Here is a 25,383-nt window from a genome sequence, read left to right as displayed (position 1 = left end):
TGTACCCCACATTTTGTTGATCTGTTTCTAGAATATGGTGAAAAAGTGTTAAAATATCCAATTAAATATATGGTGATTCTTTGATAACTCAGAGATGCATGAATCTGTATTTGTAACCAAGTTTTGATACATTGAGATTTTACTTTGGTTATTTTGCTTATTCCTTTCGCTCCTATTGCGTATCTTCTTCCCTTGGGTATATGCAATAATAAATTAGCTCACACTATATATCCCTAGAGTATTTTCTTAAAATCAAAGTTCTTAAAAACCTAGAATGGCATTTTTTCTGCATACATTCAATTAGATCTACTTTGTGTTTATCACCAGGATGTTTCATTTGGCAGGTTTGCCACCAAAGGACTTTGCATTCAATTTTTAAACATGTAATGATGGCCTTCCACGTAAACAGGTTAAAGGGAATCAATTTCTAGTTTAAGATGCTACCAGGTTTTATAAAGTAGCTTTTTACTCTCTCATTTACTCTCTTGCCTTGACTAACTTCAACTGATAAACACCAGTGAGATCTGCTCTTAGATCCTCTCTGTATAATTCAATCTGACATTAGTTAAATGTGCTGCTTCTTGCTCAATTGGTTATGTATTACTAAAGCACATTTACAAAAGCCTCCATATAGAAGCACTGCCCTCTTGAATTGTCAGTGTCATTGATGCTTATTGTCTTAAACACTAATGAGCATGTTCTTGTATGTTTATTTTTGTGCCATTGTAGACCGCATTTCTGTTTGGTTGGGTTTTTTAACTTTTCCTTATTTTGTTGGTATCAGTAAATTTTACCCATAGAAAATGTTGTTTTCTTCTCTAACTCTCAATTCTACTTTCAGGTATCCCTAAGTAGTAACATTAATTTGCCTATTACTAAACCTGTTCCCTGTCCAGCTTGGTTCTACAGTAGCATGTAAACTGGAGTTTGTGAATGTACTTAAAACAGGAACCAAAGCTTAGAGTTGGTAGGAAACACAAATGCACAGTATGGGGAAAGAGGTTATTGAACTGCAGGAAAGGGACAGACAAGTTTTTTGGGTTTGTTTTGGGTTTTTTTTTAAACTGCTAAGCATTGCCAGTTCTAAAGGCTAAAATCATGAACTGTTTGGTTTTTTCAGAAATTGCCTTTTTTGTGGCTTTCTGAACTTTCAGGTTTTTCTCATGTTTTTCAGGTATTCTCAGCAGTTGAGGGCAAGAGCTTTTAATTCAGCTGTGGCCATGTAACTGCAGCATTCTGAGCTGGAGCTTTAAAATATCTCAGGATTTGCAATCTTACCGTCATTCATTAAGACTCAGTTGTATGTGTTTGTGTCATTTAATATGATCTGTAGAAATAACTTAAATGTGATTTTTGACATCAGTGTCACAATGGTGCTGGGATTGTAGCAATAGGAATTGTTTGACCAAATATTTCAAGATGTGACTCAAACTGGAAATAATTGACAGGAAGTCAGTGTTTAGGCTACAGTGGATGGTTTGTAATAACCCCACTTTGTAGTTCTTAAGGCATCTTGTTATGTTTTGAGGAATTAACCAGAAAAATTAACTTCCAGACATGTTAGTTAATAGTCTTTGGTTTTTTCATCTACATTTGGCGTCCATGTGAAGTTGCCCTGACTGTCCAGATATGTTTTATTTTCATGCTAGAAACTTAGCGTCTTGTCAGTTTTCAGGTCTCTAATGTATGTTGCCATTTGAGAAGGTGAGCAGAGGTTGGGGTTTTTAAAAAAAAAGTCATTTCTTTTCACTTTCTCCGTTACAACAGTCAGCCTCACAAAGTGACTGAACTATGTGCTTTCACTAACCAAGTTGCTTGATGGGTCACTCACATCTTCCTTGCAGGAAGCTTCATGAAATTCTCTTGTCCTCTGTTGCACAGCTGTGTTTGCATTTTGCTAATATGTTACTGTAGAACTCAGACCATCAGTTTGAAAGTTACTTTTCTTCTCCCATCCCATGCCCTCTTCTGCCTTTTCATTGCCAACAGACATGTCAGCAGCAGTGACAGAGTAGGAAAACCCTACCGTGGTGTGAAGCCAGTATTCAGCATCGGAGATGAAGAAGAATATGATACTGGTACAGTAGAAGATTTTCCTCTTACCTCAATTAGCTTATTTAGACAAAATATTAAGTTGGGCTAAATCAAAAGAGTGTATCTTACATCTTTGTCTTGCAATATGACATTTGTCTAACTATTATTGTTGATCATGTGTGTTATGGTAGTGCCTAGGACCAACCCTTTTCAAATATATAGTAGCAGATTAAATAAAAAATAATTTGTGGTAGGCACCAACCAACAGGAGGAAATGGAAATAGATGGGTTTAGTGGATCTTTTGTCCTCATGTGTTATTTCTCTAGTAAAGTTCTTTTTCTACACTGATTTTGTACATGTAAACTGGCAATTGTGCCTCTTACAACAGTAAGGAAAATGTAAAGGACCTAGTTTGGCTGATGTGCCTCAGTTTAAATGTCTAATATTGTCACTTAGTGTAATGATCTGAACTTTTGAAATGTAGTTGGAGCTAGACTTTAAATGGCTAATGTGTGCACACCTCTCCAGTGTTTTAGACTTTGCTTTTCAGCACTGAATCTATTAATAATTGATTCATCTCTCGATATGCATGCAGATTGCTGTAGAATAAAAACATGCAGTTTTTATTTAAATTTTTTATCTGGCTGAAAAACTGCAGGCGAAACTGGAACGCCACACATTTCATAAGGGTTTGTTTGGAGTTTTTTTTTGAGAGCAGTTCTAACATTAGAATGGTGTAAACCTACTCTGCCCTGGTTTTGCTCTGGTAGTTTTAGTCCACTCCCAGTCATCATCTCACAAATAACTCTTCTGTGGCCAAAAGGCATATTTGGCTTCCGTGGGAGAAACAAGTAACTAGTCTGAGAATCTTTGACATGCAAAAGAAGCAATTCGTGGGGATTAATGAGAGTCATAGGTTTAAATAACATCGATGACGAACAGTTGATCATCATCTGCAATAGAAATTGTGAAGGACCAAAGTGAAATTATCAGGCAGAAGCCTTCATGCTAACAAGATATTTCTCCAAATGCCATGTAATTAAGTTTGCACAGTTCTTTGAGCATCCATAATAGTGTTTGGCAAAGTCTGTGTCGTTTCAGAAAACCAGCTCCTCAAAGACAGATTGTCTAGAACATGTTTTCAGTAATGGTTGTTTGCTAAGTTCTATTCCTATTTCCTTTTAAAAGCACTATTACACTTGGTAATTAGTGCAATTTAAATGAGCAAAGCCAACACATATGAAGGGAAATATATATATCTTGATACAGAAGAAGGCAAAAAGTGAACCTGTTTCTGTTTAATTGTTTTTGTGAAGTTTTAGTGTTTGGGGTTTTCAGCTGTAATAATTGCAGCCTGCTCTAGGTGGATCTGCTTGAGCAGGGGGGGTTGAACCAGATAACATCCAGAGATCCCTTCTATCGTGAGTCATTCTGTGATTCTCTGACATGAGGGTGGATTATAGTTCCATTTCCTTCAATGTCATAATGTATTTTTTCAGTGAAAACCTTTTCCAAAGTGTGTTTCAAATTCTGAATTGCACTGAAGTAAACAGTTTAACAAAGTGTAGGAAACTGGCTTTGAAAAAGGCTCTATAAAGAGCTGTCTTGGGTTATTTCTGGGAGTAATTTGTATGGAGTTAATATAGTTCATTGTTTTAGATAACTAGATTGCTTAAATTCTACTGTAGCACTAAAATTACTATGTAAACATGATCACCATATTTAGACATAAAAGCAGTATTTTGCAGCTAAGTGATAACATTTGCAGGAGTTTTGGGCGTTTCACAGAGGTCTGTGCTGAAAATTGTGGGCTTGAATATGTTCTTAAATGTCCTTAAAAGAGGATGTGAAGCCAAAGACAACAATTTTTGCTAATGAGCCGAGGTTATTCAAGGCAGTACGGACAAACTGAGTCTTTTGCTAATCTGAATGACTGGGCAATAAAATGGCCCATGAAATTCAGTATGAGTTTAATGCAAGAAAGCCACGAAAAGAACCCCAACCACTTCTAGTTTCAGATCCGAAGTGGTAGAGTGATTTTGCTGTGTCCAGGAGCAGTAGGTTTATAGTAAGTAAGTACTCAGTGCTCAGAAAAGCAAATCAAATGCTCAGAAATCTATGGTTCACCCACGCATTAAATACTGTGTGTCTTCTGCCCTTGATGTTAGAAACCGTGTTTAAACAGGAGAAGGTTCAGAGAGGAGTAAAAAAGAGTGAGGAAAGATGTGAAAGGACTTTCACAACAGGCACAGCTGAGTATTAGAAGTTTTGTTATGTGAAAGACATTTTAAGGGAGGAAAAGGGATCCATAAAATAATGCCTGGCCTTGAAAGAGATCAACAGGTATTAATTTCTTATTGTAAAAGAAACTAGAAGCCACAAGAGGAGACTCTCCTGGACTGTAGTTGACTTGGTTTTGGTACTCCTTGCCAAAAGATATTGGTGGTTTAAATGCAAAAGGTTTATGTGGCTTCAAGGAAAGTCTGGACAAGTCCATGTGAAAGAAATCCATGAAACTTTACTGAATGGACAAATTGAACCAGCCTAAGATATCCCCTGAGCTAAAAATACTTGTTTGCTGAGAGAAATATCAGATATGCCTTCCTTTTTCTTTCCTCCCTCTCAGTAATTCTGTGTTCAGTAATTCTTGCTTTGGACCAGTGTAGCTACAGTGGGTTTAAGCGAATTGAAAAGTTGGCTGATAGTGTGTGAAAATACATTCTTTTAACATTTTTACCCACTCCCTTCTAAACAGATGAAATTGATAACTCCTCAATGTCAGATGATGATCGAAAAGAGGTCGTCAACATCCAGACATGGATAAATAAACCTGATGTGAAGTATAACTTTCCATGTAATGAAGTAAAAGAAAATGGGCATATGTTTCCCAGGTACTGAAATTAATCCTAGGTTTAATGAAAATGTCCATCTTGATATACATTTTTTTAAAAATATTGGTCACTGCAGTTATCCTTTATATTAAACCAGGAAATGAAAGTAGAATGTAGAACAAAATGTTACTGTATTTGCATTCTTGGTATTTGCAGTGTTATAGAATGGTAATTATGTATAAAACCTGGTGTGAAATTTTGCTTTGAAGAACAAGATAGTAAGAAAAATACTGTCAGTGTGCATAGGCTTATTTGCAGGACAAGGTAGACCCAAGTGTCCATGACTCCATTTTTTCTTATTTACCTGTGTATGTTGTACTTCACACCCATCTTGCCCCTAAGATTCAGTGGCCTTGCTAATGTTGCAAGAGCAGAACATGATGCTTGCTTTGACTTCCCCAAAGAGTGCACATCCTGTTGAGCCTGGACAACAGAAACCTGTGATGGGATTTCTCTTGCATCATGGTCTGTTCTTGTCTTTTATTATTATTTTTCCATTAGATCAGTCATTTATGTTGTATGATTGTATGTAATCAGTCATAGTATGATTTTTCAAACTGAACTGAAACTCAGCCAGTGTGTTCCCACTGCTAGCTGAACATGCATTCCTTCCATGAAGAAGGCAGAAGTTGGTCCTGCACTGAGAGGGCAGATCAGCGGGTCAGTGGTAGTGCTGGCACAGGGACTGACAGTCATGGAGTGCCAGCACATCCTTCTAACTTAATTTGATGCTCCATATGTAGAGTTGCCCTTTTGTAGGTGGAAGGATGGGGTTGGGGTGTGATTGAAGGGGGAGAGAGAGGCTGGAGGCACTGTGCATGGCCTGACAGGTTGCTGGTGGCTGTCATCTGTGCTGAGAGAGCAAAGGCTGTTGTGTTGGGGTGCCCATGTGAACCACTGCCCACTCTGGCTTTGTATGCTGGAGGGGATGCCATGCTTGTTTTCAGAAATGGCCATGCTACAGTACTCAAGGAAAATCTGAAGTATTTTGTAGAGCTTTCTTAATTAGATATTATGAAAATATTAAAACTGTTTCTTAGATTTGGTAACTGTATTGTCTAGCTCTCTCCATGTAGCTTATTCATAGAATTTAACTTTCTAAATAGCTGATATTTAGTTCATTAACAAAACTAATTTGTCTTTTTCTTTTCCCTCAAGTCATCTCCTAGTAACAGCAACTCATATGTACTGTTTGAGGGAGATTCCATCACGAAAGGGACTGGCTTACATACAGTCTCGACAGGCACTCAACTCTGTAGTCAAAATCACATCCAAGAAGAAACACCCAGAACTGATCACCTTTAAATACGGAAATAGCAATACTTCAGGCATAGAAATTCTGGCAGTTGAAAGGTAAGCCATCTCAGCAGAGGTGTATGTGGTAATGATATCCAGGATGCTGTACACTGGAAATCAGAGCTATGCTGTAACTCCCAGAATTGAGTTCAAAAGTAATAGTTTTTGTTTAGGAATACATCATTCAGATGTGAACTAGAAAAAAAGATCTGCCAGCAAAACGAGGAGCGTTTACAAGACCCAGAAGAGAGGAACTGCAGTATAGTTATTGGGGATGGGATGTGTGCAAGTGTGTTCTTTTTGTAATATGTCTTAAATGAAAATGAAGTAGACAGCTATCTGCAGCTAATACATGGATTTGTAAAGAGTGGGATGTAAGAAAGTGGTAATTCTTCTGTGGTATCTTTTTTTTTTTTAACATCTGAATCTGTCTGTGTGTTGTATGAGGAGTCCCGAAGCCTGAACTCAAAACTCTGATTCCCTGAAACCTGATTCCTGGAACTTACATGTTGCCATGCTCAGTACTTGTATGCTTAAGAGGGGGGAAGGGACCAGATGGAGGAGTGTATGGGGCTTTTTTCCTCTGAGGTAGCCTCCTGTTTCTTGGCACTGTTTTAAGAAGGTTGCTGATACCGGCTGGATGTTTTCTCATCCTCTTCCTTGGAGAGAACTGTGTAGAGTGGATGCTGTGTTTTCACAAGAGAGGGGAGATGAGTTTCCTGCCTAACTAGGGACATTGTTCTATGCCTGTTGGCTCCTTAGGTTTGTAGTAGGTCAACAAAGATAAATTAAAATAATGCAGAGAACTTTGCTGCTTGTTGAATTACTTCATCACCACCTTGTGGACTGGAGCAGGTTGATCTAGAGCTATCTGTAGGAATTTTAAAAGACCGCCAAAACCCGTGAAACGAAAACCAAGCAAGGACTGCTATGCTTCAGTCAGACATGCTATCTGTAGAGATTTTGAACTGCCTGACCTATCCCATTGTCATTTTTTCTTTCCAACATGGTCTGTGAAGTACTCCTCAACAGTTCGAAATTCACAAACAGGAAGTGTTTCATAATATAATCAGGAATTAAATGCTATTTTTTTAGTATTTTTTTCATTTTAATATATTCCCCTCTTCCCTTCCTCCTAGACAGAGGAAGAATTAAAAGAATTATGGAATTTATGCTCAAAAATTTTATAGTGAATTAATGCTGGCTTTTTCTAATTTTTTTAAGGTATTTGATTCCAAATGCAGGTGATGCTACCAAAGCCATAAAACAACAGATCATGAAAGTATTGGATGCCTTGGAGAATTAATAACTAAAGACTTTGTAGAGACCTGTTTATAAAGAAGAAGCAACCAAGATACTGTATGTGGACACAAGCTGACTGTTTCCCAACTGAATACTAACTTAAGAGAATTTTTCTGTTTGCTGATGGGAATGCCTGAGTAGCAGGCTTAAGATAGGGTAAATTACTATCCATTTCTGAACAGGATTTTTGTTCTGGTTTTGTTTTGGGGGTTTTTTCTTGGTTTTGGTTTTTTTTTTTTAATTTTTTTTTTGTTTTGGAGAAGTGTTTATTATAAAGGTCAGTTTGTTTCATTTTAATGCAGCCGTAATGGGAGCCATCTGCATCTTTGCAAGAGCAAATGCAGCTGGGTTCACATTAAGTGTATTAAAGGAATTAAGGCCTGAGAGATACAGAGTAGCAGTTGAAAATGCAATGGTTTCTGAATTACTATCCCTTGCAAATAAAATGTCTCCATTGCCTACAGTCTAGAAATTTGATTTTGCCTTCTGGGTAGTATCAAAGGCTAATTAAAAATATAGGTTTGTAAATCTTAAAAATACTGTTTTCTCATTAAAAACTGTTAAGTCCAGTTTGGGCTGCATATAAATGGAAAAAATACAAGCAATTTGTAAGATGAAGGGTTTTTTTAAAGTCTTACCAGCAGCTACTAGGTTAAATAACTGGAATTGCTGGTAAGGGTTATTTTTAAATACTGAAATTACCTAGTTTTTATTACTGGGTTGTGATTTTTTTTTTTAATTATGCAAAATTTTACATTTCATAGGTTGAGGCTGTTTCCCTTGTAAAGATGAGTGTATGCATTGAAATGAATGTTTCATGACAGAATATGACAGTTGAAAACAAGTTGCCTTGCTCCTCAGAAACAAAATATCTAAGAAATTTAGATGTTTAAAACCCATCAGTTCAGCACAGAAGTGAGTACCTGCTGAGCAAAGGTGTTTTCAGCAAGAAGATGAATGCACACAAAACCAGGGAAGAAATTCCAGTGCTGTATACCTGTGATAAATGTATTCTTAACCAGTTGCCTTCATTGAGTCAAGCATTTGTTTATATTATTTTGAGTAACAACTTCTAAATTAGTAAATATTTGAGAGATGGCAGCTCTATGATTGGTCATCATAAGCTTTCCATTTGTTCAAGAATGGTTCTCTTGTTCAAAGCTCAGTACAGGAATGTTCTTATGGGCAAGGCAGAGCATCTTTGTAGACTGATGGGAAATCATCAAAAACTGCAAAAAAAAGATAATGGGGATTAGCTTTGCTGCATGGAATCTTCTGAGTATTTCAATCAAAGCCTATGATTTGGTACTTCATCAGAAGGTAAAAAAAGTTAAACTGACCTTTATAAAAAACGTTTATTCTAAGTTATTTTACTAGGAATCAAGCTAGGGCACTTTAATTCTGAAACTAATTACTTTTTTTGCTTCTTAGTATCTGAGTAAACACCAATAGAACTTGAACTGTTGAAGATATTTGCATGAAATTGCACCTGGGCCAATGCTCATGTATTTATAGTTTTGCCCAGCAGCTGTTGTATTACATTTTCCTCTTCCTAATCCTTTCTGAAAATATCCTCAAGAGTCTCTGACTCTGTGCCTACTTCAGCAACTGAGATTTTTTCATGTAAAGATGTTTGTGCTACTGTTTATAAACTACAGTTGTAAATAAACCAGTACAATTTGAACATAACTTGTTCTGTCAGAAGGCATTTAGTTGCATACTGTATAAATTCTCTGAAGCAATTAAAAGTTTTTCCTAAAGGTGTTTTGTAAATGGAAGTGAATTTGATCTTTGGAGTGGAAGAAGCTAATTATGGATCATAGGGAGCTACTGCCAGTGACTTCTTGATGTAAGTATTTCAGAATTTAAGTTAATTTCATTAAGTGCTTTTGGGTGAACCATAGTAAGCATTCACAGAAAGGTCAAAATGAATTAACAAATAATCAAGTTACAGAAAAGGTTTCTGCATAAATTCCAGACTTCTCAGCATCATATTTTTATTACGAAAATGTGGAGAGAATGATACAACACATTCCTCTAGTCAGGAGGGGAAAAAGTGAAAATGACACTCAGTTGCTAAACGGGTGTATTTGAGTATTAAATGTGAAATGTGGCTAATGTGTATGCTTCACTGTGAGGACAGCAAATACAGCAGACCTTTGAGATCTACAGCAAGTAAAGCAACAGGAAGTCAGTTTATAAATCCCTTCTGTGTAGAGACACATAATCTAAGCCATTTAGAAGCTAATTATTTGTAAATTTTAAGGCAATGTACAAGTTACCAACAGACCTCTTATTTTACCGAGCTCAGCCCAAACTATGAATAATTTCAGTCGTGCTGGTGCATCTCTACCCACAGTTTAAGGGCTACTGTTGCCTTAGAGTGTACATACCTGTAGTTAGTATTTTTGTTACAAAACTTGTATTGCTAAGCAGAAATTACAATTACAGTACTGGAGTGACATTTTTTAAAAAGAAAAATCAAAGTAGTTGGTGTGGAACTTACTGTCCCTTTCAGCTTCAAGGTTTGTTTTTGGTTTTTTTTAATTATTTGCTAGAGATGTGTAGGCTCTTGTTTTACTCTGCATGCACCACTGTATATTGTTGCATATAAGGTGACAGTTGTTACGACACAGCAGTGATAGAAATGAGGTCTGGAGTAGGAAAGAAAGTCTTGGAGTAAACTTCTCTGCCAAATGAAATCTCCTACCTTTGTTTCATAGCAAGAGTTGGTGCTTCTGTGCTCACTGATGACTCTTCACTTGTCTCACAAATTGTTTTAGATTTGCATTGGTATGAGAATTTGTAAAGAACTCTACGTGTATTACCCACCAAAAATACTGTTGGCTGCAGAGTTGCAATTTTTTTAATTGCCTTTTCCTGTTAGCCCTTTCACATGGGTCTCACCTGTGGTAGTATCCTTTCCTTCCAAAAACATGTCAAATAAGCTTTTTTGATGTAGGCATAGTCTACTGAAGGTGTGAAAAGTTTCCCTTTGGGGAAGGAAAAGAGTGGTACTATGTAGCTTTTTCTACTGGGTATACTTAGTGCTTGCAGATACTTTTGTTTTGAAACTTGAAAAATAGATTTCATCTCTCTGACCCATGGGAAAGTGGATTTCCCAAGTGCTTTGCACCTTGAAGGGATGATACTTCACTTTTTATTCTTTTTCTTATTTGGGAAGAAATTGGGAGACAGCAGTTCTTTGCACCTGGAGCCATGCAAAGTGTGATGTCTGGGGAAAAAAAAAAAAAAGTTGTATATGCTCTTTCTGCCATCATGGGCATGTGTAAAAAAGAGGGAGGCCTGCTAAGGGTTGCTGCACTGCCCATTCTACCATCATTTGGCTTGGTCAGATAGGGTTTACTGCTCCAAGGGGCAGATTGAACATTGTCTGTTTGAAGGAAGGTTTGTAATTGCTGCAAGCAGTAGTAGCTGTGCATTTTACGGTGGTTATGCACTTCTGTCCTTTATCTCTCTGCATGTTTCCTGAAAGGGAAAGTGTGTAAGAGATTGATCACCCTGGGTAACCCATTCTATCTTTGCTTGTCCTGCCGTCATGTGCTTTCAGCTTACAGATATAATCTTGTGTGAGAAACACTGCCTCTACACAACATGAATCTGCAATTCTACAAACGTGCTTCTAAAATGCCCAAGGCTGGACAATATGTACATGAGACAGCAATGTTTTGTGCTGAGTAGAGAGGAGCACTTGGTGTTTAAAGCCAAGGAAGAGCAGCATGGTACTTAGCGTGTTGATTTCACAGAATTGTCAGTGTTGGACAGGACCTCTGGAGCTCATCTAGTCCAAGGCCTCTGCCAAGGCAGGGTCACCTAGAGCAGGTGACCCAGGAACTTGTCCAGGTGCGTTTGGAGTGTCTGCAGAAAGGGAGACTCCACTGAGCAACCTGTTCCAGTGCTCTGCCACCCTCAATGTAAAGATATTCCTTCTCATGTTGAGGTGAAACTTCTTGTGTTTTAGTTTATGGCCATTGCTCCTCGTCCTGTCACTGGGCACCACTGAAGAGAGTCTGGCACCACCCTCTTGACAAATGCCTTTGAGATATTTGTATGTGTTATTGAGATCCCCCTCAGTCTTCCCTTCTCTGGATTAAACAGGCCCAGCTCCCACAGTCTCTCCTCATAAGAAATGCTCAGATTATCTTTGTGCCCTCCACTGGACCCTCTCCAGTAGATCCTTGTCTTTCTTGTACTGAGGAGCCCAGAACTGGACACTGCTCCACATTGGAGCACTGTGGAGATGTTTGTACCTTGGGAGATGCTGTTCTTGTAAAGAAAGACGTGCATGCCCCAGGTGAATGAGTTGCCTGTAAACTGATACAGTTTACAGTCCCTGGGGATGAGCCCTTAGCAGACATAAGGCAGCCAGGCGTTGTTGCGCAGGGCAGGGCAAAGAGGCTCTCGGCACAGCCGGAGCTCGGGGGCTCCGCTGTTGCTGCCGGCGCTGAACGGGCCCGGGGGAGCGCTGCCCGCTCGCTGCCACCCTCGCAGGCCAGGCGGGGCAGGGGCGCCTCATCCGTGCGCGGTGCCCTCGGCAGGCGGGTCACGGCCCCAGCCGGGCTGCTGAAAGGCCGTGCGAGGCTGCTCCTCAACAAACCCCGGGCCCGGGGCAGGCGCTGCGAGTCCCGGCAGCCCCTGCGGGCCGCGCCCCGCCCGCGCGGTGCCGGGAATGCGGGCGGCCGGCGCAGCTATGGCGTGTGAGTGGGATCCTGCCCCGTCCCTCTCTCTCCTCCCGCGATCCCGGCCTCCCGCCCGGCCGGGAAAGGCTCCACAGGGGCTCGTCCCCGGCACCCCGCGCCTCCCCGGCCTCCCCGGCTCCGGCGTGACCGGGAAAGGCCTGGGTGCTGGGCGCTGGCAGAGCCTGTGGAGGGTGTGCAGCAGTGCGGGGAAGAGCTGCCCTGGCGCTCCGCTGGGCACAGACCGGGTTGCAGCGCTCGCCCTGCAGGGGTCAGCTCGTCAAGAATTGCGAACAAACCGGGCGTGCTTCGCTTGCCGTGTTTAGAAACAAAACCAAGCGTGTTTTGTAATGTAGTGGTAGAAATGTGAACCGTTGTTTTACTCTGATAGGCTTTTACCTGGTTGTGGCCTACACTGCTTTCGGCTTATCCTGAGAATTGCTTTTAAAGAAGTTTTTGAGGCAGCTGGTCAAGGCTGGGAGCAGAGGTCTCTCTCTACAGCACTGCTGCACATTTCTCTGCATTTCTATTACTTCCGCCTCTGAATGTTTGTAAACGAAGCTGTCGCACAAATACGTCAGTTCTGTTGTGGGTGAGCTTCAGTTTTGCACCTTAACAAACTGCAAACCTGAGATATGGGGAAAATAAGATCAATTAATTAATTACATTTCCTAGTGTTTTAAACATTACAGGATTTTTTCCTAGTAGATGGTGCACTTTTTTTTTTTCTTTTACGCTGAAATGTAAATTTTTAAGTGCCCAACTTCTCTGAACTGAAAGACATTCCACAAATACTGGGAAGTTTCTGACAGATCCCTAGTATGGTTCTCTGGGTCTGGAAACTATAGTTACATCTGTTCAGAGTGCCAGATAAGCTTTGTTTGCTCTTTAGACCCAATAGTAAAAGTCTCTTACATGAAGAGTGGCAAGGGGAGCAGTTAATCATTTTTGTAACCTCTAGAAATTAGCTGCTTAGTTAATGAAGTGAGAATTAAGTAGGAAAAAAGATGTATTTCGACTGCTCCTGATCCAGTCTCATCTTCACTTGAATCAGCTCTCCCAGTTTCCCTGACCACGGGGACTGTGTTGCTTCCAGATTTTTCTTTTTCCTATTGTGATCTTTGACTGTATGATCAGGGAGTTTCCCTGACAGGAGAGGTACTATGAAACTGGGATGTTTTTCTTTGTAAAGCCAGAGAGGGTGGGTTGGTTGGTTGGTTGGTTTCTTTGTTTTAAAGGAAACAGTTCTACTTGATCAGGGTGTGTTTTCCTACAACCTGGGGTACTTGGAGATTCATGGGAGGTAGTCCCAAGGGGTGTGCAAAAAACTTGGGTACTCAGAGAGCCTGCAAATGTAATATCCTGCTTAGTGGGTGTGGAAACTGTTGGTAACACTTGCAACTTTGCCAGAAACCAGATTGCTAAGAAATGATCAGAAAGATGTTAACCTGTCTTGGCTTTTATAGCCATTTCCCAGACTAGGTGTGAATTGAGGGATAAAAGCAAACAATTCCTTTATTTGGTGCTCTTGGGATTATCCAGTCTTTTAGTGTGCTAGTGACATATTAGGACTTGCAGCGCTCATCAGGTGACGTGTGCAGCAATAAGATGGGCTCCCAGTGTGCAGCAGCCTGGGCAGGAGGGGCTGGAGGGACCTGTGCTCTCCCTTTCTGTAACATGGCCCCTTCCCCTAGAGCATGGACTGGGTGGTGCTGGCACAGGAGCTCTGAGATCTTTGCAGGGTGGTGGGTGTTAACAATCCTGGGCTTTGATGCTCTCCCTGTGTTAAGAGACTGTTTCCAGAGTCATAAATAGGCTGCAGAATGAGTTGGTAGTGGTTTGTATATATGTTTATATATCAACTCATTTGTTTTCTTCAATGCTTGTTACTGAATTTAAATTTGGAAGAGTTTCCTGGGGGAATTCTGATGAATAATTCTTTTCTGCCATCAGCCTTCCGCCTTGCTCTTATCCAGCTTCATGTATCTGCTGCTAAATCAGATAATCTCCAGCGAGCCTGTGGACTGGTGAGAGAAGCATCAGCTAAAGGAGCAAAACTTGTGGCTCTACCTGTGAGTAAAGATCATGGCCTACTTAGCACTTACGCCTCAAACCCTTCAAAACCTTTTTCTAGTGTTATCAATGCATTATATATTCCTCTTTCTCCCTGTATGAAGCTTCAAAATAAAAATTAAAAAATCCCAGGGGTTGTATCTGGAAGCACACTAAAAGGTGGGAGAATGAAAAGGGAAAAAACAACAGGTTGACCTTTTTTGTAGTATAAGATTCTGGTAAATTTTTTGCTGGTTTAAGTCCTAGGCAGTTCCATCATTGATATATTCTGAATTCATGTAAATGATTGTAGTTTGAATCTTTGCTGAAGAAGTGTAGAAAAAGGTGACTTTCAGCTAAAGAATGTTGACGTGGAGGTGAAAGAAGACAAGTACACAGTAACTCTCTTTGCTGTAAGGAACGATACATGAGAAACAAAACAGACATATTTCCAGCAGGTCATTTGGGCTGAATTATGATTAAGACATATTTCTCTTGTGACTTCTATGTGTGGAAACATAAATAGCCACTTCAAATTATCAATCACTTCTGACTTATTTTTTTAACGTCAGCCATGATTACTTTGCTGAATTTTCACACAATGGGTGTCCTGGCAACAGGGTGTCCTTCCCAGTGCAGCTTTGAGCTTTTCTCCTCTCTTCATGGGAGTACTTGCGTTACTCCTGTGCCCTGCAGCGTCTGACACTGGAGTGCAAAGTTCATCTCTGGATGAACTTTGAGTCTCAGTTTTACACACAGAATGTTTTCTCTCCTGCTGTCATGGGGGAAGCATTGAGCAACCTTCCCAGCTCCTCTGACATGGTTCTTGTGTTGCAAATGTGACCATGCAGTGTTCTGCCTGAGCCTCCTATGTAGAGATTACCTGTTATTTACTGGTTTCATCATGTGCACAAACACTGAATTTTCCAGACTTACTTAGTTGAGATACTTGCTTTGCCAACAATAATTTATGCTTTTAGAATACAAGTTGTCAAACATGGACGAGGTATTTCATAGAGTTTTGGGAGATACATTTTGTATTGGCATTAGGACATGGGCATGAAATATTCTCTTCCTTCTGTTTTGTTTCTTTGGGGGATCGTTGTTTGTTTTAATAACTTTATATGAAGAAAGGTAACTCACACTGAATATATGAAGATGGAGGCATCTGGCTTTACTTTCACTTCTTTGAGGTTCAGCCCAGATTTCAAGAGCTTGGGAAGCTCATTTTGACAGCCTGCAGAGACTTCCCTTCTGCTTCTTCCATCTACAGATTGTGCTGTGAGTTAGCTGGTACCTGCTGGCCTAGTGCCTGTATAAGGGGAAAAAAAGCCCCTTCCAGCTTGGGTTCATTCATTCCAGTTCAGTAGAACCTACCTCCGTTGTTAAAAGTTTGCTTGAGCAGATGAAGCAGAAATGTTTATTGTGCTAATCACAGCTTGATTTTTTTTTTCCTCCCTTTTTCTTTGCGGGGGTGGGGGTGTGTTTGTCACTTCTGATGAGCAAAGGGGACGGTGGAGGCAGATGTCTGGGCTAGGAGTCCCCTTCTCACAGAAGAGAAGTTGCTGCCATCAGTTGCTGCTGATAGCCTATCTGTGGCCTCCAGCTGTACTCCTTCAGGGGACAAAAAAGTGTTGGGTGGGGTGTCTCACGTCCTCACAGAGCTGGCAAGTGTAATGCAGAGTGAAGGTTCCTGATGTCTTGGGCATCTCAAATACCACTGGGCCACTTAGTTTAGGCATTCTGTTAATCTGTGTAAAGATTACATGGCTGGTTCTGAGGGATAGCAAATCTTTAACTAGGGCCGAAGATGGAGGACACTGTTCAGTTGTGAGGAAATAGTGTTTAAAGGATTGTTTTAGAAAAACACAAAGTAATTTTAAGAAATGCATGCTTTTGCAAATGCTGTTTTAAAAATTAAGAAATCATGGGCTATGGATGAGCATGAGCATTTCACAGTTTTGAGAGGATCTATTGAGCTTGTAACTTGTCAAATGAGCTGGATGGAACTTGGCTTCTCATTCTGATGTGAGCATCCCTTGTGCTGTTGCTAAGCCCAGAGCAGTGAATGTGCTAGCCTTATAGCTTGCATGATAGTCCTAGCTCATGTTCTGTTTGACATGCACTCCACAAACACACCTCTTGTATTTTCAACGATTGTTCAAGTCTCTCTGGCCTTCCTGACGTTTTCTGATTTGCTTACGGAGCTCCTATAAACTAAATTCCTGTAACTAAAGGTTGTTTGAGAACATTGTTAGAGAGGAGTTTGAAAATTTAGGTACATCTCGTTGTAGTGGTGTTACTGAATTTTAGCTTTTTTTTTCCCCATCTAATTCTAGGAATGCTTCAATTCTCCATATGGAACCCAATATTTTAAGGAGTATGCAGAGAAGATCCCTGGGGAATCAACACAAAAGCTGTCAGAAGTTGCAAAGGAGTGCGGCATATATCTCATTGGAGGTAGTTTACTCTTAGTGACCATCTCACTGGAGGAAAAATGGGCAATGTTTATTACTGCCATTGGATCAAAATTACATAAATAATACAGTGGGGGAAATCTCTGTTCTCACCTTTACAAAGGATCCATTCCAGAAGAGGATGGTGGAAAGCTCTATAATACATGTACTGTCTTTGGGCCTGATGGTGCTCTGTTGGCAAAGCATAGGAAGGTAAGATGGCCGAATATTGTTTTGAAAAGTTTTCTCAGCAGTGTTGCATGAATTATTTCATCTATGCTTAAAGGTGATACAAATTAGTAGAATCTTGCATTAATAATAAGTTGTGCACCATCACCCATGAAATTTCATGTAACTTTTATTTGGGGCATGCAAACACCACTTCAAAAGGTGGTCATAAATTTGTTCTGGATAAGGATGACAAAATACTAGAAGGTATAATTGGGTTTCCTCATTGTCTTGGGGTGACTTTATGATGTGTATCCCATATCTCTGCCCTATGCCTAGAAATTAATTCTTGTGCCTTTCTATGCCTTTAAACTGAGCCTGAGAGGAGGAAGGAAAAACTGAGCAAAACTTTTTCAAAGCAGTTTGCAGCTTGTTCAAGGTCACACAGAGATAGTGACTTTTTTTTCCCAGCTGCGGCGGGGAAGGGAGGAGGCACCGGGCTTGTGGCTTCCCTGTCAGCTTCTGGCCAATTTCAGCTTCTTTTTCTCCAAAGGGAGACTGAGAATTGAAGTTTTTTTTCCTTCCCTGGAATTTTGGATTTTTTCCCTTTTTCTGTGGACTGCTTCAATATCAGAACACATCGGGAGAACTTTCCACCAAGCACAGAGGGCCTGGCCCTGGGCCAAGCCCCAGCTCCAAGGAGACCAAAGGGAGGACTCTTAACACTTTGCCAGGTTTTTTCTCCACAGTGAAAGATTTTATCATTTAACATTATTTTCCTTCTCCCGTGTGTTTGTTAAAATAAATAGTTTTATCTCCTTCACTTTCCTTTGAGGAAAATTTGTTCTTTCCTGAACCTGGTGGGGGAGGGGTGGTGACCTGCCTTCTCTCAGAGGATATATTTCTAAATTTGGCCAAACTGGCACACTCATATGCTGGGAAAACCATGATGAAAACTAAAACCTGATCCAACTCAGATATCTCTGTACTTTGGCCTCAGTCTAAAACACAGTGCCACTTGAACGGGATCGGGATTTTCCCTCAGCTTTCCAATGGATTTAGTCCTTCTGTTATAATAAATACTGTTCTTTACACACTCTGTGCTAAGTCCAAGTTCCACAGTTAAGCTGTTGCTGCTGTTTGTGGTAGATGTTTGCTTACTGTCATCTTCCACCTCAGCATTGCTTTGTACCTTCTGGAAAACTCCTCCCGTTTGTAACTCCAGAGTCAGTTCCTGTTCATGGGACTGTGCACACAGGGATCACTCCATGAGTGAACAAAGCTTATTCCTCTCAAGGATAAGCCAGAAAGAGAATGCAGGGTTACTTGGAACAAATGAGGTGGTGCAAAATACCTTGGTGGTGCAGGTATCCATTTATTCTGTTTGCTGATTCTACATTAGCTTCACTTACTAGTTCACCTTGTGCAGCTCTGTGTTGCCTTTCACCTGTCACAGCACACCAGTCTGCAAGCCCAGGAGTTGTTTGTAGAATGAGTGCAGGCTTGTACTAAGTATGAACAAATAATAAAATAAAACCAGCTCTGTTGTTAGGAAGCTCCAGTCAGGAACACCACCTTCAAGGTGGGATAAAGACTCTGGCAAGGGAGGGATAAAGACTGCTCCAGGCTCTCAGAGGAATCTACATAGCTGAAGTAATGGGAGCTTTATGACTTGGTGAAGGTATTTTCTTGGGAAGTTTTGCAGGAATGGGACTCAAATGTTAGAGACCAATCATTAGATCAAGACATCTAGCTGTTTTGCAGGTATTTGCAACTTTAGACGTGTATTTCTGTAAAGAAGAAAATGCTTTAAATCGTCTTTGAGGGATCTAACAATCTTAAGCAGTAATGTTTATGTTGGATCCTGACGAAAGAGTAGTCTAGATAACAGTAGAAAACACATGCCTAAAGAGGCTTAAATACCAAGCAGAGCAATTGTTATTAATTGTTATTAATCACAGTATAATTGCAGGTTCATTTGTTTGACATTAACGTTCCTGGGAAGATACAGTTCAAAGAGTCTGAAACACTGAGTCCAGGGAATAGTTTCTCCATGTTTGACACACGTGAGTACAAGACAAGCCCTCTCTTTAAGGAGCTCTACTATAGTAACACTACAGTTACTCTGGAGTTCTCTTCCCCCTCCTCCTTCCCAGCAGTGGATTTTTAGACTATCAGATTGGGCTTTTGATAACCATGGCAAATATAATTTAAGTTTGCCTCAAGTGTTTGGGTCACTTCTGAAACTTTTAAAAAGGCAATGTGGTTGCAAAAGGACAGAGGAGTAGAAAGGGTTGAAACATACATCACCCCACTTGCCTTTATTAAATAATGGTCCTATTGATTTGTTAGAGAGAAGTGACTGTATTTTTTTGTAGCAGTTACAGTTTGAAAATGGTTCTTACAAAACATGGTTTAGAAAAGAATGTATGTAACAGCTACACTGCTACATGGCTTCATGTGAAGATAATACAATAATGGAAACAATTACTAAATCAGAAATCCCATTCTAGCCTTCTTGAATCAACTACATCAGATAAAAAAAGCAAAATACCTACTCTTCCCTGCCCCATACTGCTCAATAACTGACAGAGTGTGTTTACTGAGCTCTCCAAAGAGTCTTATCTGCCACAGTCACTTTCTCCTTGCAATGTGCATGCTCTAAGAAAGTACATGACTGTATTTTTATTCCATGAAAAGCAAGGAATGCTTTCTTTTCTTGTAAAGGAAATAATTGAAAAAATTGCAGCTAAATGAGAAAGGAATATGTTACACAAAGACCTGATACAACATGATTTCGTGAAAATGGCTGTTCTTAAAGGGTAGATAAGACTACTTCTCACAGTCTTTCTCTTATCATTGAACATGAATTCTCCCTCACCAAGAGCCAGTGCTTGTTGGACACACATTTAAATATAGCTCCTGCTGTTGCTGTGAGCCCTGTAAAATAACAGTTGGCAGGATGGCTACAGGGAGTCTTGTGACTGCTTTTGTGTTCTTGTGCTAGTGATATGACTTCTGTCTCTTGTGTTTTGAGAACAGCATACTGCAAAGTGGGCCTGGGCATCTGCTACGATATGAGATTTGCTGAGATGGCTCAAATCTATGGCCAGAAAGGTGAGGCTGGGTCACCTAATTGAGCAAGGTCAGCCCTAAGGCCAGGCATAGGCAGGGCTGTTTCTGGGTGGTACGTGCTGGGTGATCCCTGTGATCAGGCATTCTTATCCCCAGCCAGTAACACAAAATGCATCCTGTGGCCAAGGCTCTTATTCACATGAGTGACTCCTCTCATGGAGTAAAGTAACCATCACTTCCTGATCCACATTTGGTGGTGGAGTGATGGAGTTGGGAATATCCCCACAACAGCTCTTGGCTGATGTAACTGTGTTATGCAGGGACAGGCTCTGTCTGGTTCCATTTTGGGCAGAGGCTGGGAAGTATTGAAAGAAACCTCACCTTGGGTTTCAATGTGAAGGGCCACTCTAGAGTAAACCATCTCCCCTTAATGATGCTTGGGTTCTAATTGTCTCTTAACAAAGGTTGCCAGCTGCTGATATATCCAGGAGCTTTTAACATGACAACAGGACCAGCTCATTGGGAACTCTTACAAAGGGGACGGTAAGATCACAGTAACAGCTTATCCTCCTGTTCTAGAGGAGTTCTGGTGCATGGAACTGAACTTTCTTGTGTCCCAAATGACACCTGGGCATCAGAAGTGGTGCTGCAGGGCCACTCTGCCATTGGAGCTGTACCATCCCTCAAGCCTTGCATGGGACACCAAAATGACTTTACTGTCAAGGAGAAAAGCAGGAAATTCTTGAGAAGCCTTTACTCCTGCCAGCCCCTGTTACGCCCTTTCAAGGACTTTTTCCCATGGCTCTATAAGCACCCTTCACACCCATTTTCTAGAGAGAAGAGCCAGTAACTGTTTGGGCAGTGTATTATTACAGGTAGAACTAGACTGAGATTCCTGAATGCAGTATTATTTATTCATTTGGTCAGCTTCAGTCAATTTTGCTACATACTGAATGAACCTGTGAATTGCATGATACTCTATGCACTAACTCTGCAGCCAGGTGCTAGAGACTTGTCTTTCCAGGCTCTTCTTTCCCTGACCTTTGTATCATTCACAGTTTTGGCTAGTCATTTAGAGGATATATAGCTTGTCCTTCAGAGTGGATTCTTTCTCTTCTGCTTAATTAAATGGTATTATAAAAAACAATTCTCACTTTTTCCCTCCCTTCCTTCATCTTTCTGTGAACACAGAGCTGTTGATAATCAACTCTATGTAGCTGCTGTATCTCCTGCTAGAGATGAAAAAGCATCGTATGTTGCCTGGGGACACAGCACTGTAGTAAATCCATGGTGAGTTCAGTAAAATAAAAAACAGCACCCTTTTTTTTTTTTTGTTTTGGTTAAAAAAATATTTTACTTGACAGTCAACTTCAATCCTACATTTCCATCTACTCTTAAAAGTGCAAATTCTTGGTAAAAAGCACATGAAACTTGAGCCTACATTTTCAAAATCATCATTTAAAACAGTCAACTGAAAAACAAGAAAGTTGGAGTATGTATTCATTTTGGTAGTAAAGATGCTACTTAGTACTAGGATTTAGCATTAGTTGAACTGCTGACCTTGTCCACCTGTTCGTGAAGTTCAGTCAATTATATGCACATGGTAGTTCTCTGTGTAGAACCAAACCATCTTAAACAGCTCACACAGAAGTATCTCATTTCCTCAAAGAACAGCCCTGCTTTGACATAAGAAAGAACAAGAAGAATGTCTTCAGCTAGAGAAGAGAGATTCTGACTTGAGCAGAAGTCAGGCAGGTGCACAGGAGGTAGAAGTGACCAAATCTTCAGGCAGTTGTTTTTCTTTCAGGTAAATCTACTGACAGTTCTCTTCCAGATGACTGCAGCGTAAGAAAAACTTTGTCCATGCCTTGAGCTTTTAACTTTGTATGATGAAAGCAGTGACAAAACACTTTGTAGGAGACATGATAAATCATGTTCAGTAGTTCATGCAGACTAAAAGTACACTGCTATTAAAAGCCAGTAGGATCTTCAAAGGAGAAAGTGTTCATCTTTGCCAATGTGGTTGTTCCTTTCCCCTTGAGGTGTGTCGCATGCTCACAGGCACTGGTTCTCAGAGTGGCTTTTACCATGGTTCTTGATCGTTGAAGAACACTTATGTTAAGTATGTACATGTTACATATAAAATGTGCCATATATAAAGCCTGGAAGCCATTTCCATCATGCCAGACTTATGGATTATGATGTTATTTTTAGGACAGACCTGTCTTTACAGCTGTAGGCATCAAGGGTAGGAACTCCTTTTTGTACAAACAGCAGCAAGTGGACTGATGCCTTGAGACCAGTGTGTTAATCCTGTGAACAAATGTGCTTAATTTTTCAGGGGTGAAGTCATAGCGAAAGCTGGGGCTGAGGAAACAGTTGTATACACAGATATAGGTAAGGGAAAAGTTGTTTTGGTTTTTTCCCCACTTTTTTTTCTTGAGTACAGGTCATGACACTAAGGAGAGACAGTTTTTTAAGTCTGTGGCGTACACATGCAACTACAGATGATGCAGTGTTCCTCTGCCCTGTCCACCTTTGCTAGGTTAAAGCAAGGACAAGCAGCACTTGGCTGTGCTGTTCTATACACAATACTGTATAGCTGTACCCTTCCAGTTCACTTCCTTAGCAACAAGGTGCCACCTTAGGATACAGCAAAGCTGAGGCTTCCTTTAGCCCTGGCTGCTCACTTGTAGTGCCCTCCAAGCCCAATCTCCATCAAAGCTGCTATTTTCCCTGTCTTACCTCAGAGTAAGTCAGGAGCTTTCTTTTTTGCCTGCTGTTCTCTTAACTCTTTTCTTCTCCCCTGCAGATCTAAAGAAACTTGCAGAAATACGTCAACAAATTCCTATTTTAAGCCAGAAGCGTTGTGATCTCTATGGTGTAGAGATGAAGAAGTGAAGCTGAGTGAAGAGGGAGGGTTCAGCTGTCACAATGGCTGTTGCCTTCATCTTTGGAAGGATTTCCTTAGTAGTTGCTCCACAATTTACTGCCAATGTGCCGGTTAAGAAACTACCATGTAACAAAAAAACTTGGTGCAATTCTAAAATTATTCAAACACAACTTTTATATCTCCTCTCATACTTAAGTATTTCATAGTATTTTACAGCTAGCATAAAGGTGGAGATGAAATCAGTTGAACACAGCAGTGATTGATTTTTATGCATCATAATGTTTTAGTTACCTTTTGAGGGCTTTTTTGTAGAACACAGGAATGGAAATCTTGTTCTCTGAAACTCCCTCTCAAGTCAGCTTTGGTATTATGAATTTTTCAGTAATTATCAGAAAATCATGAAGCACGACTCTTCTCACTCTGTCCTTTTTAGATGTACATGTCTTAACTAGGGTCCTTGAATGCCCTAATTCTAACTTGGAAAGCTTAAAATTTTAACACACTGAGCAAAACAGGCCCAATTCTGCTCTGCACTACTTGGGACACCGCAAGAAGCTGCCAGACAGAGCTGCTACTATAGAAGAATCTGTAACAGTGTTTGGTTATGAGTCTTGCCTGGATATAAGCATTAAATTCTCCTTATGGCAAATCCTGCTCATTGCTGAAGTGACGTGGGTTACTGTGTTGGTACAATAATTCACATGTTGCCACACCTTTGCTCTCCATACTGCTTCCTTAATAGAATTTTTGAGTGGGTTTTAATTCTGCTGCCTGAAAAGCCTGAGGGGCTTGTTGCACTGCTAAGTCCTTCTGCCCACAGTCTCCCAGAAGACTGCTCAATGTTTGAATGTGTTTTTGCTACCACGTGCAGCTCCTATCCACTGCAGAGAATACATTCCTTACTGTGCTGCTTTTGCTGGAGACTAACAAACTGATTGTGAACAATGGCTTTAAAATACTGAAAACCAGCCAAGCATGTTGCACTTTTGGTTTTGGTTTTTTTTTCTTAGAAGGGCAACATCTTTTAATGTAAAAGGAATTTACAAGTTACGCTTTTTATTCCTGGGGATGAAAAAAAAAAAAAGGAACTCACCAGCCTTCACTGATAAGCTTTTAGTTTTCCAGCAGCATTGAACAGCAGTAAGGCTAAAAGAGATTTCAAAATACAGAAGTGGGAGGGAGAGAAGGTTTTGTCTTGCTCTAGCTAACCACATTTCCCCCCAAACCATCTTACCTTTTATTGGTGTTCAGCAATCCTCCTCTTCCCAGTTTTTTTGTTTGGTGGGTTTTTTTGGTTGGTTTTTCTTTTTAACATTATTTTGGCTTCTCTGCAATGAGCTTAGTGTGTATTTTATAAACAAAAATAAATGCTCAGCCAAGCCCTGATGCATGCTTCCCCTCAAAAGCCAGGTCCCACCATTCCACTCGGTGGCATTATCTATAGCAGCAGGTATTTTTGGTTTGCGCTTTTCACTGCATTTTGGTGTACACACTGCACTGGAACTCTTAAGAAACAAGCCACAGAGCACAAGGTGAAATGAAGGTTTATTTGTTGCAAAATAAATATTAAAAAATTAACAATTTCCCATTTGAGCCAAGTTTCCTGCATTAGATTAGTGCTTCCCACATCCATATCCATGATGGCCATCACTGGGCTCCAACTTCTAAATCATAGTAATTATTTTATCTCTTTCTCTTCCCTCTCTGTACTCATTCAACATGCAGCAGTAATTAAATACTACCTTTGGAGGATTAAAGTGTAGTGCAGGACTCTCATGGGCTGACCACTTATATCTGAGAAATGCCAAGTGCAGTCTGCAACAGGTAACAGAATCTGTGGTCTGAAGTCCCCTCCCCTGGAATCCCAAATGGAGAGGATAGATGAAAATCTGTTACAAGCTACTTTGGTGAACTCAGCTGAAGAACTGACATGAGCTCAGTTCTCTTCAGTCTATCAGGACAACTTCTAAGCACCTTGTTTTAGTAGGGTATTTAGTAGGGTCTCCAGTGTGCTCCACTCAGAAGTGATACAAATGGGACTGAATTTGTGAGGGTTTCACAAAAAAGGTACACTGTCAGTTCACAGCCAGAGTACTTGAAGCAGCCAATACTCAGCCTTTGTGTTGGTAGAAAACAGGCACTTTTAAGTATCCGTATGATATGTATGCACCAGTAGTCTGTAAGTATAGGAAACTAATCAGAAATGACCCCTGAAATAGTTCCAGAATTTCAGCCTGCAAGAATTTAAATTATTTTTAAAGAAATGGCAGAAAATTGGGCAGTGTTAGGATTGCTGGGCTGGTTGAAGCTGCATCTAAGCTGCTCTTGATAGTCCCAGAGTAAGTTACAGTACAGCTCTTCGGTGTATGTTAGTTCCCTCTTCCCTTTCAATCTGCAGTTAGATCCTAGTAATTCAAGTCACAGCTCAGAATCATGGAATATGCTGACTGGGAAGGGGCCCATCAGGATCAGAGTCCAACTCCTGGCCCTGTGCCTGAGAGCATTGTCCCTGTGAACA

The 25,383-nt window shown here is 40.4% G+C and overlaps 2 protein-coding genes across 5 annotated transcripts in view; both read left to right on the top strand.

The window, feature by feature from the left end:
- TBC1D23 (TBC1 domain family member 23) overlaps positions 1 to 9,288 on the top strand; it is a 32,797-nt gene extending 23,509 nt beyond the window's left edge. For all 4 annotated transcript variants that reach the window (XM_042031678.1, XM_042031677.1, XM_042031676.1 and 1 more), the window contains 4 exons: positions 1,990 to 2,078; positions 4,791 to 4,926; positions 6,085 to 6,279; positions 7,447 to 9,288. In XM_042031678.1, the coding sequence (XP_041887612.1) occupies positions 1,990 to 2,078; positions 4,791 to 4,926; positions 6,085 to 6,279; positions 7,447 to 7,528 (502 nt within the window). In that variant the 3' untranslated portion in view covers positions 7,529 to 9,288. The remainder of the gene's footprint in view (positions 1 to 1,989; positions 2,079 to 4,790; positions 4,927 to 6,084; positions 6,280 to 7,446) is intronic.
- A 2,859-nt stretch (positions 9,289 to 12,147) lies between these two features.
- NIT2 (nitrilase family member 2) lies at positions 12,148 to 23,514 on the top strand. Its single transcript, XM_042031688.1, has 10 exons — positions 12,148 to 12,242; positions 14,175 to 14,293; positions 16,613 to 16,733; positions 16,854 to 16,942; positions 18,870 to 18,963; positions 19,940 to 20,014; positions 20,437 to 20,515; positions 21,164 to 21,262; positions 22,314 to 22,369; positions 22,785 to 23,514. Exons 1-10 carry the CDS (start codon positions 12,215 to 12,217, stop codon positions 22,871 to 22,873), a joined length of 849 nt encoding a protein of 282 aa, XP_041887622.1. The 5' UTR covers positions 12,148 to 12,214; the 3' UTR covers positions 22,874 to 23,514.
- Positions 23,515 to 25,383: the final 1,869 nt, after the last annotated feature.

Source organism: Corvus kubaryi, unplaced genomic scaffold (assembly GCF_017639235.1).
Source record: "Corvus kubaryi isolate FWS band 111438036 unplaced genomic scaffold, C.kubaryi_AGA036_p1.0 37341, whole genome shotgun sequence".
In the NCBI taxonomy this organism is placed as follows: Eukaryota; Metazoa; Chordata; class Aves; order Passeriformes; family Corvidae; genus Corvus; species Corvus kubaryi.
The sequence above is the reverse complement of the archived record's forward strand: the minus strand, read 5'-3'. Positions and strand labels throughout refer to the sequence as shown.

Excerpts from the sequence above, each read along its gene's own strand:
- NIT2 (XM_042031688.1), top strand. The coding sequence starts at position 12,215 with ATGCGGGCGGCCGGCGCAGCTATGGCGT. Across the intron at positions 20,516-21,163 it reads GAACTCTTACAAAGGGGACG|AGCTGTTGATAATCAACTCT; the intron begins GTAAGATCACAG and ends CTGTGAACACAG. Across the intron at positions 22,370-22,784 it reads AGTTGTATACACAGATATAG|ATCTAAAGAAACTTGCAGAA; the intron begins GTAAGGGAAAAG and ends TCTCCCCTGCAG.